The sequence below is a fragment of the Mustela putorius genome, unplaced genomic scaffold (assembly GCF_011764305.1).
Source record: "Mustela putorius furo isolate JIRA1106 unplaced genomic scaffold, ASM1176430v1.1 tig00003854_pilon_pilon_pilon, whole genome shotgun sequence".
Lineage (NCBI taxonomy): Eukaryota > Metazoa > Chordata > Mammalia > Carnivora > Mustelidae > Mustela > Mustela putorius.
The window spans coordinates 7,578,391-7,596,180 of NW_025422006.1; the positions used below are offsets into that span (position 1 = coordinate 7,578,391).

At 43.1% G+C, this 17,790-nt stretch overlaps 1 protein-coding gene and 1 long non-coding RNA gene across 8 annotated transcripts in view; one reads left to right on the forward strand and one right to left on the reverse strand.

The window, feature by feature from the left end:
• The window catches only part of TJP2 (tight junction protein 2), a 121,546-nt gene that overhangs the window by 56,493 nt on the left and 47,263 nt on the right, over positions 1 to 17,790 (forward strand). The window contains exon 1 of one of the 7 annotated variants that reach the window (XM_045065066.1): positions 2,789 to 3,001. The exons of 5 other annotated variants lie outside the window; for them this stretch is intronic. In XM_045065066.1, coding sequence (XP_044921001.1) covers positions 2,966 to 3,001 — 36 coding nt within the window. In that variant the 5' untranslated portion in view covers positions 2,789 to 2,965. Of the gene's footprint in view, positions 1 to 2,788; positions 3,002 to 17,359; positions 17,457 to 17,790 lie in introns of those variants that run through there. One more of the 7 variants, XM_045065064.1, reaches the window with a different exon arrangement.
• LOC123387525 overlaps positions 17,325 to 17,790 on the reverse strand; it is a 50,162-nt gene continuing 49,696 nt past the window's right edge. The window contains exon 3 of the long non-coding RNA XR_006601969.1: positions 17,325 to 17,424. This is a non-coding gene — a long non-coding RNA (uncharacterized LOC123387525). The remainder of the gene's footprint in view (positions 17,425 to 17,790) is intronic.

Consider the following 17,790-nt stretch of genomic DNA (forward strand, 5'->3'; position numbering starts at 1 on the left):
ATGGGGAGCTTCTTAAGGGCACTGACCTAATTCATTCCTTCAAGAAAAATGATTTAAATATACATGTATTCTGATTCCAGTGTCTATATATTTCAGCCAGTAGTACTGCAGCCTCGGGAAGGGCTGTGTGTGTTTTGTAAAAGTACAGCCTTTATTTTTATTTGACAATGGCCTTTAGAATTTTTTTTTTTTTTAAACCAAGTTCTGGCATGAATTGCTGCTCCACAAAGGTTAGGGAATTAAGAAAAGCAGCTGAAGTCACACGTCACCCTCCTTAGTCCTGAAACCTCCTCACATTCAGGAATTTTCGTCATGCACTTTTTTAGAGATAAATTTCTTTGTGAGCCTTTCTTCTGTAAAATGTGGAAAAACAGAACTGGGTTAAAAATAACATTAGTTCAGGCATTGCTAAATTTCTGAGTATTGTGTTTGTGATTTACTTTGTCCAGAAAACATAAATTGCCAGTGCCTTTGCTGTTTACTACCATGAAATATTTGTAGTCAGTATGTACTTCCTCAGAGAATATCTCTCACCTATTAATAGAACAGGAGCAAAGAAGAATGGGAAAAAATCTCACTGGGCTTAGTAGTAAGTTTCAAGTAACAATTGCATTGTTGTTCTAAGTGCTGGGTGTGATTGGATGATCAGATACATAAATGTTGACCTGACTGGATTAGATCTCAGCTGTGAAGGGTCCTGAAAAAAACTGTTGTAACCTATCACTTCGAACAGTTACCAGACTTGTTCTTTTGGCTTTATATTTGGGATAATAATTTATGCAGTGGAGTATCCTAGAAACTGGGGTGCTGTCTTGTCTGTCTCTTTCACCTGTTTCAATTTGATATATTGGCTCTGTTTGTGTAGAACACTACATGGATATTCCGTTATCTTCATAAGAAGTAACATAAGGGGGCGCCTGGGTGGCTCAGTGGTTAAAGCCTCTGCCTTCAGCTTAGGTCATGATCTCAGGGTCCTGAGATCCAGCCCCACATCGGGCTCTCTGCTCAGCAGGGAGCCTGCTTCCTCCTCTCTCTCTGCCTGCCTCTCTGCCTGCTTCTCTGCCTGCTTGTGATCTCTGTCAAGTAAATAAATAAAATCTTTAAAAAGAAAAAGTAACATAAGCTTTTTGATTGGGATGAGTTTAATCTAAACGAATGCTTGGAAATGAGGAACTGCAAAATAAAAGTCCTCAAGTAGATCTAAGCTAAATTTCAGTGCATGTGTTTATCTTTTCAGAAATGCAGGGTGTTTTCATGGAAACCTGTGTTCTGCTGAGTGTTGAGAGGGTATCAGTATCAATGTTGGGGGCTGACTGAGTTCTTGGGTGCAGGTCTAGGTCAGCTAGACCTTTGCTTTCCTAGCCCAGACACAGCACAGGTGCTCCGGCCGTGCAGGAAGGGGAGAGGAAGACAGTAGTGCAGTTAAGTCTCAGAACAACTGATACGGGATCTGCGTGAGTGTGCACTGTCTCCCTTTTCTTACTGTGTTCCCAGCCCAGCAAAAAAGCACTTTGCACGGGGCTTGGAGACTGTTGAAAACAGCAACATTCCATCATTGGAGCAACAAATCTAAAATATGTATTCGTAGAGCTTGTCGAGCAGTTCTGAGGCCGTGTCCTTGATTTCTACCACTATGGGTGTGCTGGGGGCAGGCTCTCTCTGCTCCGTTCCTGAGTGTGCAAGAGAAGTCCTGACGTTTGTGAGAAAATGCCTAATCGTGAGGGTGCCCAGGACCCCAAGCAAGATGCCCTGCGTTTTGCTCTGTACGACTGAACTTCTCCTGACTTTGCTGTAGTGAAGCGAGGGAAGGAACCATGACTGACAGTGTTCGAGCCTTGGTGCAGATCTCACTGACGAAGCCTGCCTAGTTGGGGAGTGGGTGTTAAAACCTGATTTGATAGGTAGGGAAACGGTTTCAGAAACGTTAAGTGATTTGCCCCACGTCACACAGTTCGTGTGGTAGGCAGGGCATGTGGGCCGAGGCCCGCGTGACTAACTCAAAACCGGTAGGTTTCTTCCAGCTTCACCTGCTTCTGCTTTTCAGAACCAGACAGGCAGAGACATAATGGGAGAAGCTAAAGGCCCTCTGTTGATTTTTAGGTGTTTAAACATTATTATTGAAAGTGTATAGAAGTTTTTCTCTCCAGGGAATCATCATTAGTAAAAATGATATATCTAATTTTTTTTTTTAAGAGAGAGCCCACGAGTGCTTGGGAGTGGGGGAGGGTCCGAAGGAGAGGGATAATCTCAAGCTGATTTGAGATTATCATACCAGCTGTAGAGCCCAGTGCAGGGCTCAGTGTGGTGCTTGATCCCTCAACCTGAGCTGAAACCACGAGTCGAACGCTTTAACTGAGCCATCCAGGCGCCCCACAATAAAATATCAGTGTTTTTAAGAGATGTTTTCATTTTTCAATGACTTGTTTGTGTTCATTACTGTATGGGATCTCAAAGACTCTAAAATGAGTAAGCACAGCCTTATAGGGAAGTAGATTATATAAACAACTAGCTAAAACCACAATTTATTATAGAAATATTAGGAATATGTCTTGTCTGTGAGTCTTTCTTCAAGTTCACAGCCAGTAGTTAGAAAGGACTATTATCCCATCAACCTCCCCCCAAAAAACAAACCCCACCAATTGTTAATGTCAAGAAAAACTTCTTTCTTCACAAAGCACATGCGTTGTGGAATTAGGACATCTGAGACTTGCTGTGTGTGGGAATTTGGCTGTTAAGGGTCAGAATTCCATCACGAGTTGCCTGAGGATCAAAGTGCATCTTTTAAAACATCACATACCTCCAAGAAGTTTAGGCTAGCAGATACACTCTCGTTTGAAGTGTAACAGTAAGCTTTCTTTTAATATGGGGCCAAGACCATTTGCAGGATGTAGTGAAAATTTTGATTGAGGATCAAGATAGAGTGGTCATTTTGGAGTTAGAGCATTTTGGTGGTGGAGCAGACTTTATGCAGTGCCATGCGTTCACCTTTGGACAGGCTGAGGTAAGAGGATATTGAAAACCAGAGCAAACAGCACAAGGGGTAGAAAGAGCTGGGAAGGCTCCAAATACAGATATTTTTTTCTGATTTTCCCCTGGAATCTACTAAGGGTGCCTTTCTCTTCTTCACCATCTCACCACGTAGCTGTCTCCCTCAGGACCCAGAACTGATGAGTTAGATGAGCATCCATGAACAGTGCGTTAAAGCTGATACTATTTGAAATGTTAATTCTTGATCCTACACTCTGTCAGCTACAGTAATGCTAGCTATGTAATTCTGACCAGATTCTAAGTCGGACTTCAGGCCGGACAATGAATGGGAACTTGCAGTGGGTACACCCTCTCTTGAAAAAAAATTTTTAAAAATTTTTTTGTTTTAAGATTTTATTTAGTTATGAGAAGGAGGGAGAGCGAGCACAAGCAAGGGGTGGGGGTAGCAGGCAGAGGGAGAAACAGGTTTCCTGCTGCGCAAGGAGCCCAATCCCAGGACCTGAGCTGAAGGCAGACGCTTAACTGACTGAGCCACCCAAGTGTCCCTTTGCTTTGTGGGTGCCACATCCTGGTTATCTCTTTTTGAGGGTGCACAGAGAGCATTCCAGCTTGAGATCAGGAACTGAGGTTTGTACTTCTTGTTGTCTAACATACAGTTCTTTCTTGTGTCTTGCTCAGTGTGGATAATACTAACACATGTAGTTAATGATCTACTTTGAGGATTATCTGAAGCGAGATTTTGATCTTACGCCAGCTTCCCCTGTGGTATGTGATTGGAAATTTTGAACAAGTTCAGAATTTAGCTTAGGTAAATTATAACCAGATAAGTTCTTTTGCTACCAAAACCAAGTATAGTTTACTTTGACTTGACCTTTCAGATTATGTACCCACTCAGAACTAGCACCTTTTTAATTAAAAAAAGAAAAGTAGGGGCGCCTGGGTGGCTCAGTGGGTTGAGCCGCTGCCTTCGGTTCAGGTCATGATCTCAGGGTCCTGGGATGGAGTCCGGAGTCATGAGCTCTCTGCTCAGCAGGGGGCCTGCTTCACTGTCTCTGCCTGCTGCTCTGCCTACTTGTGATCTCTCTCTCTCTGTCAAATAAATAAAATCTTAAAAAAAAAAAAAAAGAAAAGTAAAGAAATAAGCAAACAGAACGGGATTATCCTTCAATAGTGACTGGATGCTAAGGGCAGCCCGAAGATGTATTGAAGATTACAGTGAAAGCCAAGGTGAAGGAAAGCAAGAATCAGGAAGTATGTGTCCCTCCCTCTGTACCGGTGTGAGGGCCTTGCAGGTGAAGATCGTGTCTTGGTGAACAGACACCTGCACGTCAGTAGGCCATTACTGAATTTTGCATGAGTTTAGACTAGGGGTTGGCAAACTATAGTCAGCTGCCTGTTTGGTTGGATGTTTTTTTGTTTTTACTTTCCCCCTCTTACGAGCAAAGAATTGTCCTTTCCTTTTTAAATGGGTACATTTTAAATTGCTTATGTAAGTATTTATGTAATATCCTCTACTTCCAAAGCTTAAAAAATATACTGTGTGGCCCTTTAAGAAAACATTTGCTGGGCAAGGAGGCTTGGGTTTCTAGCCCATTCTGCTGTCTGGAAATAAGTATGTCAGAATGCCGACTTGTGAAAGAGTCTCGCTTCATAAGGACACTGTTGTCTGACATCCTTCTTGGCAGTGGGAAAGTGAAAGAGAGAAGGGGTTGGGCTACTTAGCTTCCTGGTTTTAGTCCAGGAAGGTGACGGATAACAGGAGCCAGTTCACAAGTTTTGAGTGTAGACTTCCTCCGAGTTAAGCAGTAACATAAACACAAGAAACTGTGGAGAAAATATACTTCTTTAGGATGTAGAAAAAGGCCACGAAACTGAAATGTCCCTCTACAATGAAACATTTCTGTCTGGGCTTTGGATGTTCCGATTTCCCTGGATTCCAGCCTTGGGACAGTACCATTTATTGTGTTTCTACTTGTTGACTCTTTCAGTTCCAAGCCATCTGTTCTTTCCTGTCAGGGAAACCTTCAAAATTATAATAAAAGGCCATCATGGGCTAAAAGTCTTGAAGAAATGTAATACAGAAAAGGAGTTAATGATGTTCCCCCAGCTTAGGAGATTTGGAAAGGCTTTGGACTGCTACCAATGGCTGACACCTCAGCTCTTAAGCATTTACTTTCATTGTTCTCCGAACTATTCCAGGCCTTCCTACATCCTAAAAACAAGCATCCCTTGAGGGTGGGGACTGTGTCCTATGTTGTTCGGTCTTTGTTTTCAGAGCCTGGTACACAGACACTTAAATGTTGAATGCAATCTATTTTTTAAATCTTATTAAATTTATACCATACTGCCCTTTTTAAGGGTGGGGCTTACTTAGTATAGGAAACACCCCTCTTGTGTGGTACTTCAGAGTTTATAAAAGCTCACACATAAAATTCCCCTTTTTCTTGCCCACTTCTCAGTAATAAGACCGCAGCCAAGACTTTGGAACCTGGCTTGGAAATTATGGTTCATTTCGGTCTTTCCTCACTGTAGAAGGGGGATCTTGACCAGAGCTTAAATGCTTGGGTGGACCTCTTGGCTTCAGCTGCCCTGAGGAGCCATTACTGCACCTGAGGAGCCATTACTGCACGTAGAATCAGTGCCAGGCTCCTCTGTCCTCCTCTTTCCCAACTTCTGTGGCCAGTAGTCTACTGGGGCTGTCCACCTAGGCTTACCTTTCTTTTCTTTCTTTCTTTTTTTTTTTTTTTTAAAGATTTTATTTATTTATTTGACAGAGAGAGAGAGGAGGAAGCAGGCTCCCCACTGAGCAGAGAGCCCGATGCGGGACTCGATCCCAGGACCCTGAGATCATGACCTGAGCCGAAGGCAGTGGCTTAACCCACTGAGCCACCCAGGCGCCCTAGGCTTACCTTTCTTCTCTGGCTCTCAGTAAAATAAGAAATTTAGATTCAAATGTATAAAAATACAAACCTACCTCTCATTGACCTGCCTCAGAGTTTGACTTACTCACAGAGGAGACCAACATCCTTCCTGAGTCCCAGGCTTGCCCACCTGCCTCTGTGCCCCAGATGTGGTGTCTCTTCCTCAGGAAGCTGCATACCCTACTTCCACAGTCACTAGAGAAGGAAAGCCTTCCTTGATCTGCCGAAGACACCAGTCCTTTCTGTTCTAGACCTGTGTGTGCTTGCCCTTCCTAGCACTTTCCAGCTCGACTTCTGCAGCTGCTGACTGACTCCTTGATTTACGTTGACCTTCGCTAGTCTTTGAGCTCCCTGAAGGCAGGGCTGTGTTTGTTACCCTCATTGTTTAATCTCAAGTGCTCAGTACAAATCCTGCTCTGAAAGAGGCGCTTGATAAATAATGTGTCGCGTAGGTCTGTCTTCTGGAAATTATGTTCCTCTGTATTACTTACGTCCAGTGATTAACAGTTAGAAAGTGCTATCTTCTGCTTTCCAGATGGCTTGAATTCCTTGGACTATTCTACAGCACCCGGAGCTAGGTTAGCAACTTTGTAGGGTGTTATAGAATGTTAATGAATGACAAATAAAAGTGTTATTTCTACTTTTAGCCCCCCCACTTGCAAACTTATCTTGCCTCTTATAAAAGCTATAGTGGCAGGATTTTATTGCCAATTTCCTCTAAATGGCATTTATTTTGAAATTTTAAATTTGAAGGGAAACTCTTCTTTTTATTTCTGCATCATTGCACCACCTAGTGGATTTTGTCTTTACTACGCAGTGGACTTTTCTAATTTCCTGGCCGTCACCAGTTCCACAAAAGGGAAATCTTGGGTACCTTTTTATGCTTTAAGATTGCATACAGTTTCTACCAGTAGTTTCTCTTACTAGGCAGAGTGAGGTTTTTCTGAGAGGAGCTCAACATTGCTGATTTCAGAATTTAAAGAAATGTTGACCCATACGTGAAATTTCCCGTGTCACCAGTAAAGGAATGGCGTGGAGTGGGGGAGGGGGTAACTACCCAGTATAGTATGGACTCAGTTTAGCTCAGCTTATGTAATAATGACACCAGATTAGACCAAAGAATGAGATCTTTTTCTAAGTTTAGAAACAAAACTGTTTCAAACATCTTAACTTTTTATTTATTTAATAGATTTTGTTATGAGAAGAAAGCAGTAGGAGAAGCCCACTATTTTTGTATAACTCGATTCAGTTTCATCTGTGTTTTATTATTAAGTCAAAGTCATTAGTAAGGCTTGCTGATTTGCATTTTCAGTATTTTTAATAGCTTGGCTTGGTCTCCCACTTTGCCTTGGTGTGGGAGGTGGATGCAGGAAACCTCACCTTTCCCCTTCCTGTCTCTGGTTTTTGCTGCCCCCTCCCCTTAATGGAGTGTGTTCTAGTACAACCGAGAGTTGTTTTTCTCTCTTGATTCCATGAGATGCAGTGGATACACACTGTGCTAAATGTACCATTGAAGCACACTTTCAGTTATCAAGTTTGATATTTTAAATGTATAATAAATACATATGCTGTTCAAACCGTAAATTGTAAGCTTTTAAGTCTTATTCATAGATTAATGGTTTAATATAAAATTATTATGTCTCATATTGAGAATTGGCTAAATTAGTGTTTTCAAAGTATCAAAAATGTGTCTTGTAAAGAAAGGAGGTTTATTTAAATAAATCTACATTAAAGGCAAAAAAAGGGGGGGCACCTGGGTGGCTCAGTGGATTAAGCATCTGCCTTTGGCTCAGGTCATGATCCCCGGGTACTGGAAACAAGCCCCACACTGGGCTCTCTGCTCAGTGGGGAATCTGCTTCTCCCTCTCCTTCTGTTTGTGCTCTCTCTCTCTCCTCCCTCTGACAAATAAATCTTAAAAAAAAAAAAAATTATGGGTCAGTTTATAAGAAGATGCTTGGAAATGTTAGTGGTGTTCAATTCAGAAATATTACAAAATATGGAGAGGTCTCCAGGCATTGCAGTTTTGTCACAGTATTAGTTAAAGTAGCCAAAAAAATATAGAAACATTAAATGACTGCTAGGGATGTGGTTAACAAATTATATGCTAAATGTGGCTATTTATAATTTTAAGTTAAACATTTAGTTTCTTTTTTTTTTTAAGATTTTATTTATTTATTTGACAGAGGGAGATCACAAGTAGGCAGAGAGGCAGGCAGAGAGAGAGAGGAGGAAGAAGACTCCCTGCTGAGCAGAGAGCCTGCTGGGATCACGACCCAAACCAAAGGCAGAGGCTTTAACCCACTGAGCCACCCAGGAGCCCCAAACATTTAGTTTGAAGCTATTTAGTTGCAATAGCTTCATTTCTTTTTTTTTTTTTTTAAAGATTTTATTTATTTGACAGACAAAGATCACAAGTAGGCAGAGAGGCAGGCAGAGAGAGAGGGAGAGGAGGAAGCAAGCTCCCCGCCGAGCAGAGAGCCCGATGTGGGGCTCGATCCCAGGACCCTGAGATCATGACCTGAGCCGAAGGCAGAGGCTTTAACCCACTGAGCCACCCAGGTGCCCCAGTAGCTGCATTTCAAATGCTCACCATGGCTCCATAGAATACAGGTACAGAACATTATCATTACAGCTCAGAGTTCTGTTGGAGATACTGTTAGACCAGTGCTTCTCTAACTTCTGTGTGCACTTTAATCACATGGGGGCTCTTGGTAAAATACATACTCTTTTCAACAGGTCTCGGGTAAAAATACAGGTCCAAGTTAGGTTTTTAGGATTCAGCATTTTTTTTTTTTTTTTTTTAAGAATTTGTTTGTGAGAGAGAGAGAGCAAGAAAGAGCATGAGGTGGCAGGTGGGGGAGAGGTTAAAAAAAAAAGCTCCTCTCAGCAGGGAGCCCAATGTGGGGCTTGATCTCAGGACCCCAGGATCAGGACCTGAGCAGATGCTTAACTGGCGGAGCCACCCATGCACTCCAGGATTCAGCATTTCTTTCTTTCTTTCTTTCTTTCTTTCTTTCTTTCTTTCTTTTTTTTAAAGATTTTATTTTTATTTATTGGACAGACAGAGATCACAAGTACGCAGAGAGGCAGGCAGAGAGAGAGGAGGAAGCAGGCTTCCTGCTGAGAGAGAGCCCGATGCGGGACTCGATCCCAGGACTCAGGGATGATGACCTGAGCGGAAGGCAGAGGCTTTAACCCACTGAGCCACCCAGATGCCCCAGGATTCAGCATTTCTAATAAGCTCCCAAGTGTTGGCAGTACAGTATCTAAACATGAGGTCTTTGAAATTCCTGCATTTATTTCCTGATTCTGATAGAAGAGACTTTCTTTGAGACTTCAGACTCTGTAAGGCTAATTGGCTTTCTGGGGATTAACTAGGGATATTGATCTGTGGTGGAAGCATTGTTGTCACCCTTTTCTGTGTGACCCATCCCTGTGATGGTGCCTTGGGTCTGGGAGGGAAAGGTTATTCTGTGTTTCATTAGGGCCAACCCTGCTAGCAGGATTTAGCTGAGCACTCTAATAACTGGTTTTCTAACCTGTCTTTTGACAAAGCAGTTTATAATTTTCTTTATCTTGGTACCTGTCATGGGGTGGTGGTTTGTATATGTGTTTGTTTTTTTTTTTTAAAGTGAAGCTGTGTTTTAATATTGTATGGGCTTAGTTGGATTCAAAATCATAGAGTAGACAGGGCTATGTCCCTGTTGTCAAATTAGCACCTTCCTTTTTGGCTTATTAATGGTTCCTGTGTAATTACAAATAAGAATGGTCTGTTTAAATTACAGTTATACTTCATAGCTCAGTGTATCAGCACTATGAACATAGAGGTCTGAAATGTAATTATCTGATCTGCTGATCCCAACCCCCCCATATATTGTTATTAAAGTTGGACTCATGCAGATTTGGACTCAGACTGTGATCAGCCACCTACTAGCCGTGGAACTGTGTGAAAATTCCTTATATTTATATACATATATATATATATACACATTTTTTTTCTTTTAGTATATATTTTTTAGAGCAGTGTAAATAAAATTCACAGCCAGACTGAGGGGGAGGTACAGAGATTTCCCATCTGTCCCCTAGACCTACCAGGGTAAAGCCTTCCATCATTGGTATTCCCTACCAGAGCGGCACGTGAGTTACAGTTGATGAACCTACACTGACACATCACTATCACCTGAAGTCCACAGTCCACAGCTCACTTTTGGTGTTGGACCTTCCGTGGATTTGGACAAATGTATAATGACATGCATCTATCATTATGGCATCGTAAGAGTATTTTTACTGCCCTAAAAAATCGTCTGTGCTCTGCCTGTGTTCTTTCTTTCCCTCTAACCCTGGCAACTACTGATCATTTTGTTTTCATAGTTTTCCTTTTCCAGAAGGCTGTATGTTTGAATCAAACAAGATACCGCCTGGTCAGGCTGGCTTTTTTCACTTAGTAAGATGCATTCAGTTTCTTCCATGTCTCTTCATGGCTTGATAGCTTCTTTCTTTTCAGTGCTCAGTAATATCCCATTGTTGAGACGCGTTGCATGTTTAGTCATCCACTCACCTACCGAAGGACATGCTGACTACTTCCAAGTTTTGGCAGTTCTCAATAAAGGTGCTATAAACATCTGTTTTGTTTGGACATAAGTTTATAATTCCTTTGGGTAAATACCAAGGAGCACAAGTGCTGGATTGTGTGATGAGTATGTTTGGTTTTTTTGTTGTTTATTTTTTTAAAAGATTTTATTTTTAAAGGTTTTTTTTTTTTTTTAAGAGATTTTATTTATTTATTTGACAGAGATCACAAATAGGCAGAGAGGCAGGCAGAGGGAGAGGAGAAAGCAGGCTCCCTGTAGAGCAGAGAGCCCAATGCGGGGCTCGATCCCAGGATCCTGGGATCATGACCTGAGCGGAAGGCAGAGGCTTAACCCACTGAGCCACCCAGGCGCCCCAAAGATTTTATTTTTAAATAATCTCTCCACCCAGCACGGGGTTTGAACTCAAAATCCCGAGATCAAGAGTCACGTGCTGCACCGACTGAGTCGGCCAGGCGCCGCCCGAGAGTATGTTTGGTTTTTAAGGAAGCCACTGCCCTGTCTTCCCAGAGTGGTCGCCCCGTTTCCGCATTCTGGCCAGCTCCTGCTGCTCCACATCCTCATCTGATGTGGTGTTGTCATTGTTCCAGATTTTGGCCCTTCTACTATGTAGAGTGGTTTCTCCTTGTTTTAATTTGCGTACCCCTGAGGACACAGTATGTTAAACATCTTTCATATACTTAGTTGTCATCTGTGGGTCTTTGGCCTGTTTTGTAATCAGGTAGTTTTATTACTGTTGAGTTTTCAGAGGTTTTTGTATGCATTTGTCTGATAATTGTTCTTTATCGGACATCTTTGCAAGTATTTTCTCCTAGTTTTTGGTTAGTCTTTTCATTGTCATTCACAGAGCAGAAGTTTATAGTTTTAGTGAAGTCCAGCTTGTCAATTCTTTGTTTCATGGCTCATCAGACCTGATATTTGCATAAATAAAAAAGGGAGGAGTTGGGTTTTTGGAAGGGTTAATTGTTAAGTTAACAGTCATTGAACACTTGATACAATGTCTGGCGCTTTTTAATTTTCAGTCAGTGATGATGTGTTTTGGGTTCCCTGGTTTACGCACGTGTTCACAGAGGTGCAGCTCTAGGGAATTACACCTGGCTGGCTACTGAAAGAGCCAGAAATGAAGTCAGCCCCGGTTCCCTTCCTGCACCCTCTCCCTCCCAAGTCACCAGGGTTTTGCGGTGACTCCGAAGAGCTGCTGAGCCAGGTTGACTGGACCCAGACCAGCTACTTGGAAATGAGTGTCAGGCTTGTCAGAGCGACTGGATCCACTGCTGGTCTAGCGCCAAGCCAACAACCGTGGCCGCCTTCCTTTTTTTTTTTCCGGGTTTAAGGCCAGGAACTGATCACAGTAGTTTCTGAAAGGCTCTATCAGTGCACAGGGAAAAAGGCAGTGTTTATCAGTGGAAAGGATTCAGGCATTGCAGCCACACTGACCTGGGTTAGAATCTGTTCTCTGCCACATTTTACTTGTATGAACTTCAGCAAGTGACTTTACTTCTCTGACTTAAGTCATCTTTTCTGTAAGAGGAATCTAATAATTATGATATTGGTAATAGCTAAAAATGATGGAGCATTTACTCTGTGTCAGGCACTACCCCGAGATCTCCATGTGCAAGGTCTGCTTAAATTCTCGTAACAAGCCTAGAAAGGTTTACAGTTGGGGAAACTGAAGCAAAGACAAGTTAATGTAATTTGCTTGAGTTAAGTGGTTAGTAGAGACCACAATATCCACTTTCTGATTATGGAATCCTTGATGCATTCCTTAAAAAAAAAAATGCTTTTTTTGAGATATAATTCACATACCATACAATAAGAGTGTACAATTCAGTAGTTTCTAATATATTCACAGACTTGTGCAACCACCACCATATCAATTTTAGAACATCTTTATCACTGCAAAAAGTAATTCCCATACCTATTAGTTAAATCACCCCCATTTCTCCCTGAATAACTACTCCTAGGCAGCCACTGATCTGCTTTGGTCTCTGGATTTGCCTCTTCTGGACATTTATGTAAATGGAATCCTTACAGTATTTGTCTATTTGCATCTCTCTGGCTTCATATATATATATATATATATATTTTTTTTTTTTTTAAGATTTTATTTATTTATTTATTTATTTATTTTGACAGAGAGAGAGATCAGAGAGAGAGGCAGGCAGAGAGAGAGGGGGGAAGCAGGCTCCCCGCCGAGCAAAGAGCCCGATGTGGGGCTCGATCTCAGGATCCTGAGATCATGACCCGAACTGAAGGCAGAGGCTTAACTCACTGAGCCACCCAGGTGCCCCTGGCTTCTTATATTGTCTACAAGATTCATCTATGGCACAGCGTGTGTTGGTACCTCAGTCCTCATGGCCAGACACTAGTCCATTGTGTGGATAGACCACGTTTGGCTCACCCGTTTATCGACTGATAGTCATCTGGATTGTTCCCACTTTTTTGCTATTATAAATAATGCTGCTGTGAACATTTGTGTACAGTTTTTGCGTGGACATACACTTCCAGTTCTCTCGGTGTCCATGATAATGTTCTTAACTACTAGACTGTACTCTTCCAGGAGACAGAAAACAGGCCGTCCTTACTTGGGAGTGATCTGGTTACATTGTTGCTGCAGTGCCTTTGGTGGGTTCCTTTACTGAGGGCGCTAATTCAGTGATGAGCACTGAGCCAGGCTTTTCCAAATGCTGCTTCATTTAGTCCTTACATTTATAACAGGGTAGACATTGTGTGTCCTGTTTTACAGATGGGGCCACTGAGCCTCACCAAGTGAACTGCTTAAGGTCACAGAGCTTGTAGAGCATGTAGAGAGCGGAGCCCGGACCAGGTGTGTGGGATGGCCTGCAGAGCTCTTACTTGAACACCATATGGCCATACCCAGAGGTATATTTGTGAAGACCCTGCCTCCCACTTTGAGGTTTGTTGGCCTGGATTTAACAGACTGCTTTCCACAGGAGTGTGCTTCATTTCACCCTGTGAAGTAGACAGTGATACTCATTTCTTATTTGTATCAAATGGCAGCAGAATTCCCCATGCTCCCAAGGTCATGGGTGGGTTGGAGGGTCAGAGTCTTGGTTGGAGGTGTCTTCTTGGAGACTAGGTTCATTGCTCTTTGCATTTCAGCAGAGCTGCTTTCTAAACAACAGTGGGGTCCCCAGGCAGACCGTCATACCATTGTTGTCTCCCAATTCTTTCTTTCTTTTAAGGCAGACTGAAGTTTTCCCTTAGGTAAATAAAGGGTGATGGGTTTGAAAAAAAAACAAAACAAAACAAACCCAACAAAAAAGACCTCAGTAAACCCTGGTACCTTTCAGCAGTGGGCCTGGAATCTAATCATATGAATTCTGAGGAGCTGTCAGGAATCCCTCTTATAACTTGTGTTATGTTATTTTTTCTTAACTGTAAACATTCTAAGGTGTGTGCTGTGAGCACTTACTCTCTGGAGCTGTGAAGGGAGGGTAAAGAGCAGGGGACTGCCTTGTTCATCCCATCGGAAAGTGAAATACTTCTGGAATAAATGATGGACAATTTTTATTGGCAAACCAAAAATTGCTTGAAGAGTTAATTCATTGCTGACTAGTTTACTATTATAAAGAAGGGTTTACTTGGAGAGACCACAGCCAACTGCCCCAAAGTCAAGGACTTGGTTTATAATTTAAAAAATGAATCATTTTAGGGAAACAGACTGGAGCTCATTTTCTGCCTTTCTTGGGAAATAGTGGTTCCTGCCTACTTCTTTGATAGGCGTCTTGAAATTGTGCCCAGCGATTGGAATTTTTACTAAATCCTTTACCACCATTAAAATAAGACCGATTTCGTGAGACAAGAGAGGGGTATGGTCTTTGTAACTGCCATTACCTCATCAGTCACCTGGCTCCAGCCCCACACGGCCTTTTTCCTTCCTTGAACATAACCAGATTCTTTCTCACCTTGGGGCCTTTGCCCTTCTGTTCCCTCTCCTTGGAGAACGGTTCCGAGTTTTTTAGGATTAGTGCTTTCTAGTTTCATAGCCTGTGGCACTTACTGCTCTTGCGATTATAATGTATGTTTATTTGTTTATTATCTTTCCCATTAAAATCCTTCCTGTGAGGGAAGGACTTGGCTTGTCTCCCACTAACGCAGACAGCGAGCCTTTATCTTCATCTGCCGTGGCAGTAAGCAGCACTGAGCTGTCCTTACTGTGGACTGTCCTACTTACTGTCCTGCTGTGACTCCCCTGCACAGTGACTTTGGGTAATTTTGTCTTTCAGTCCACAGGCTGCTGTTCAGTAAATGTTTGTCAAGTATATGAATGTGGAGGTTAGAAATCTTGGGGAAGGTAAATTGTTAAACTTGAGGTCTTCTCATTGAGGCAGGTGTTCTACCACAGAATGTCCTTTGGATGCCCGTGGTAGAACAACTTCTAGGGAAAGGCCCAGTGGTTCCGAAAGCCACTCTCCACACCACTTTTTCTTTCTCAGAGTCTTTGCTCTGTGCTGTTGTTGGCATCCTGCACGACCCTACCCCCACCCCCACCCCATTCATTCTTCACACATTATCTCAGTGTCACTTGCTTAAGGGGAACCTCCCCCCCAACCCCCATCAGGTACTGACTCTTGCTGGGCTTCCTGAGGGCGGTGACATATCTCTAAAGGCCATGTTTTTTATTTATCCATCCATCCATCCATTTAATAATCTCTGTGCCCAACATGGGGCTCGATCTCACAATCCCAAGATTAAAAGTGACATGCTCTTCCAGCTGAGCCAGCCAGGTCCCCCAGTGCTGTATCTGTATCGTTTCATCCTCAGAGTCTAGTAGGCGGCCCTTGGTAAATATTTGCTGATTGAGTGAGTGAAGAATTAGTGATAGTGTATTTGCATACCCATGTTCCACAGCAGCACTGTTCACCATAGCCAAGAGGTGAGAGTACCCAAATGTCCATCCGTGGATGACTAGGTCAACAGAATGCTGGATACACACACAGTGGAATATTATTTAGGCTTAAAAGGGAAGGAAATTCTGTTGCATGCTACAAGAATGTACACGGAGCACATTATACTAAGTGAAGTACGTCCCACACAAAAGACAAACACTGCGAGACTCCACTTACATGCAATATCTAGTAGCCAGATTCATAGGAACAGAAAGTATAATGGTGGTTACCAGGGCTGGGAGGAGGGGGCAGTGGGGAGTGGTTTAATGGTATAGAGTTTCTGTCCTGCAAGATGAGTCGTGGAGACTGGATGCCCAGCACTGTGAAGTACTTAACACTACTGAACTGTACACTTAGAAATGATTAAGATGGCAGTTCTGCTATGCATTTTTTAAAAAGCACAATTAAAAGAATTAGGACAGAAACTCTGACTTCTGGAAATCACTGTACAAGAATCTGGGATTCTTAAGTGGTAGGATGCCTGTGACTTCTGGGCAGTATGCATAAATTAGGGAAAGAATATTTATTTCCTCATCAGGGAAGTTTAAGTATGTTCAGAAGGACTGTCAGAGGCAAGGAGGGAGCTGCTGGCACCTTCCCTCGTCGATTCCGTTCTCGTGCTCCTCTGCTCCGAGGGCCCAATGAGCCAGTGAGGCCCGGGATGAGCCTGGGCGGTGTGTTGGGAGCCTGCCTCCCCCCGAACAGCTCTGCTGAGTATGCATCGTTGTATTTCCTGCCTTTGTCAGTGTAAGATTTGAAGCAAACTTTTTCTCATGTCCTACTCTATTTTGCTGTCCTAATGCTTGTGAAAAGCTTAAAGGAAAGGCATGAACATTATTTTGAGTGCTGTTCAGCATGCGCCCTTTGTAGAGGTTATTTCATTTCAGACTGATGGTGGCCCTCTGAGGTGCAGACGGTATTATCCCATTTTTAAAAAAGGAGACACATTATCCAAGGCCACAGCTAAGTGACAGAACAGAGACTGCTCTGCAGGTCTGCCTTTACACCTTCCATTTCTGCCTCTGCTTCATGTTGTTTTCTGTGTGGTCTCCGTCTCATGGTCCATATTTATCAGTCGGTTCGGAGGGTGCACTGTTCTCATTGAACAGACTGCTTGCTGTGACCCCCTGTGTAACATGCACAGTAGTAGCAAGAATGACAGCTGGATCCCCAAGACCATGCTTCCGAAATCCCAAACCCAACTTGAAACCCCGGGCATCCCATGAAGTCTTTTCGAGATGTCCAAAACCCTAAAATGTACTTTTTACTCTCCGCCACCCCCCACCTTCGGTAAAAACAGAAGAAACGGGTGGTGCGGCTCCTTGTTACTCTTTTATCTGCTAATTTTACAGAGAGGTTAGGGAGAAGAGAAGACTCTGCTGAGGGAGCAGTCTGTCCCCCAGTTGGCTCCAAGTTTCCTCACGCCTCCAGACCTCTTATCTCCAAGGATGTGAAACATCTTCTCTTCAGACCTCTAATTTCTGTGTAATATCAGCGGTTCCATTACCTGAAACATTACCTGTTCATTTCCAGCCAGCGTACATGTTTTGTGTGTGTGTGCAGGGGAGGGTCTGTATAAATAAACACTTCTCTAAATGTTCATTTCCAGAGTTTTGCTCCAAAATGTCCTATGTGTTTAGTAACTTCTACTTTGATACTGAGTCACTCTCTGTGTCTAACAAGAATATTTGCTCCGATTCTCTCGTTCCCTTGCACGGGAGAGAGGGCGGGAAAGAAAGCTGTTCAAGTGGTGTAAATCCCCACTGCTTTCTTTTTTTCCCTCACAAGTGATGCTTTTCAAAGCGTTCCGGTGTCCCTGCTGTATGGATGTGTCACTGTGCGAGATGACAACAGGATTTGCTGGGAATGTGGGCCACTATTGTACCCGCCTTACGTAACTCCGGGGAGTGATGGCAATGGGTGAGCAGTCTGGGCTGTAGGCAGTGGCCTGGCCGGTGCGTCCCCAGAGGCCATGAAGACGGCTCAGGTCCTCCAGAGGATGTGGATCCAGGCTGTTAAAAAGTTGGGGAGATTGAAAAGCCATGTGAGTCCCTCTGCAAGCTCTCCCCCCTTTTCTTTCCCAGCTTTTCTTCGTGGGAAGTGGTTGGGGAGCAAAGGCTTTCTCACAGTGACTCCTTTCTCTTCGGATTTATTTGCGCTTCTGGCAGCTTTCAGTAACAAATTGTGACATACGGCGTGTAGTCAGTGGTGGGTTTTAAAAATACTTGGCTTATTTTTAGCAGACGTGTGAAACTGATAGCCTCTTACGGGATTTACGAATCAAAGGCTGCTGTTTTCCATGTGTTGGGAGTCTGCGAGCACTGTGTTGCTTCCCGGGAATGACTTAATTACAAATTACACTGCCTCGTAGAAGATGT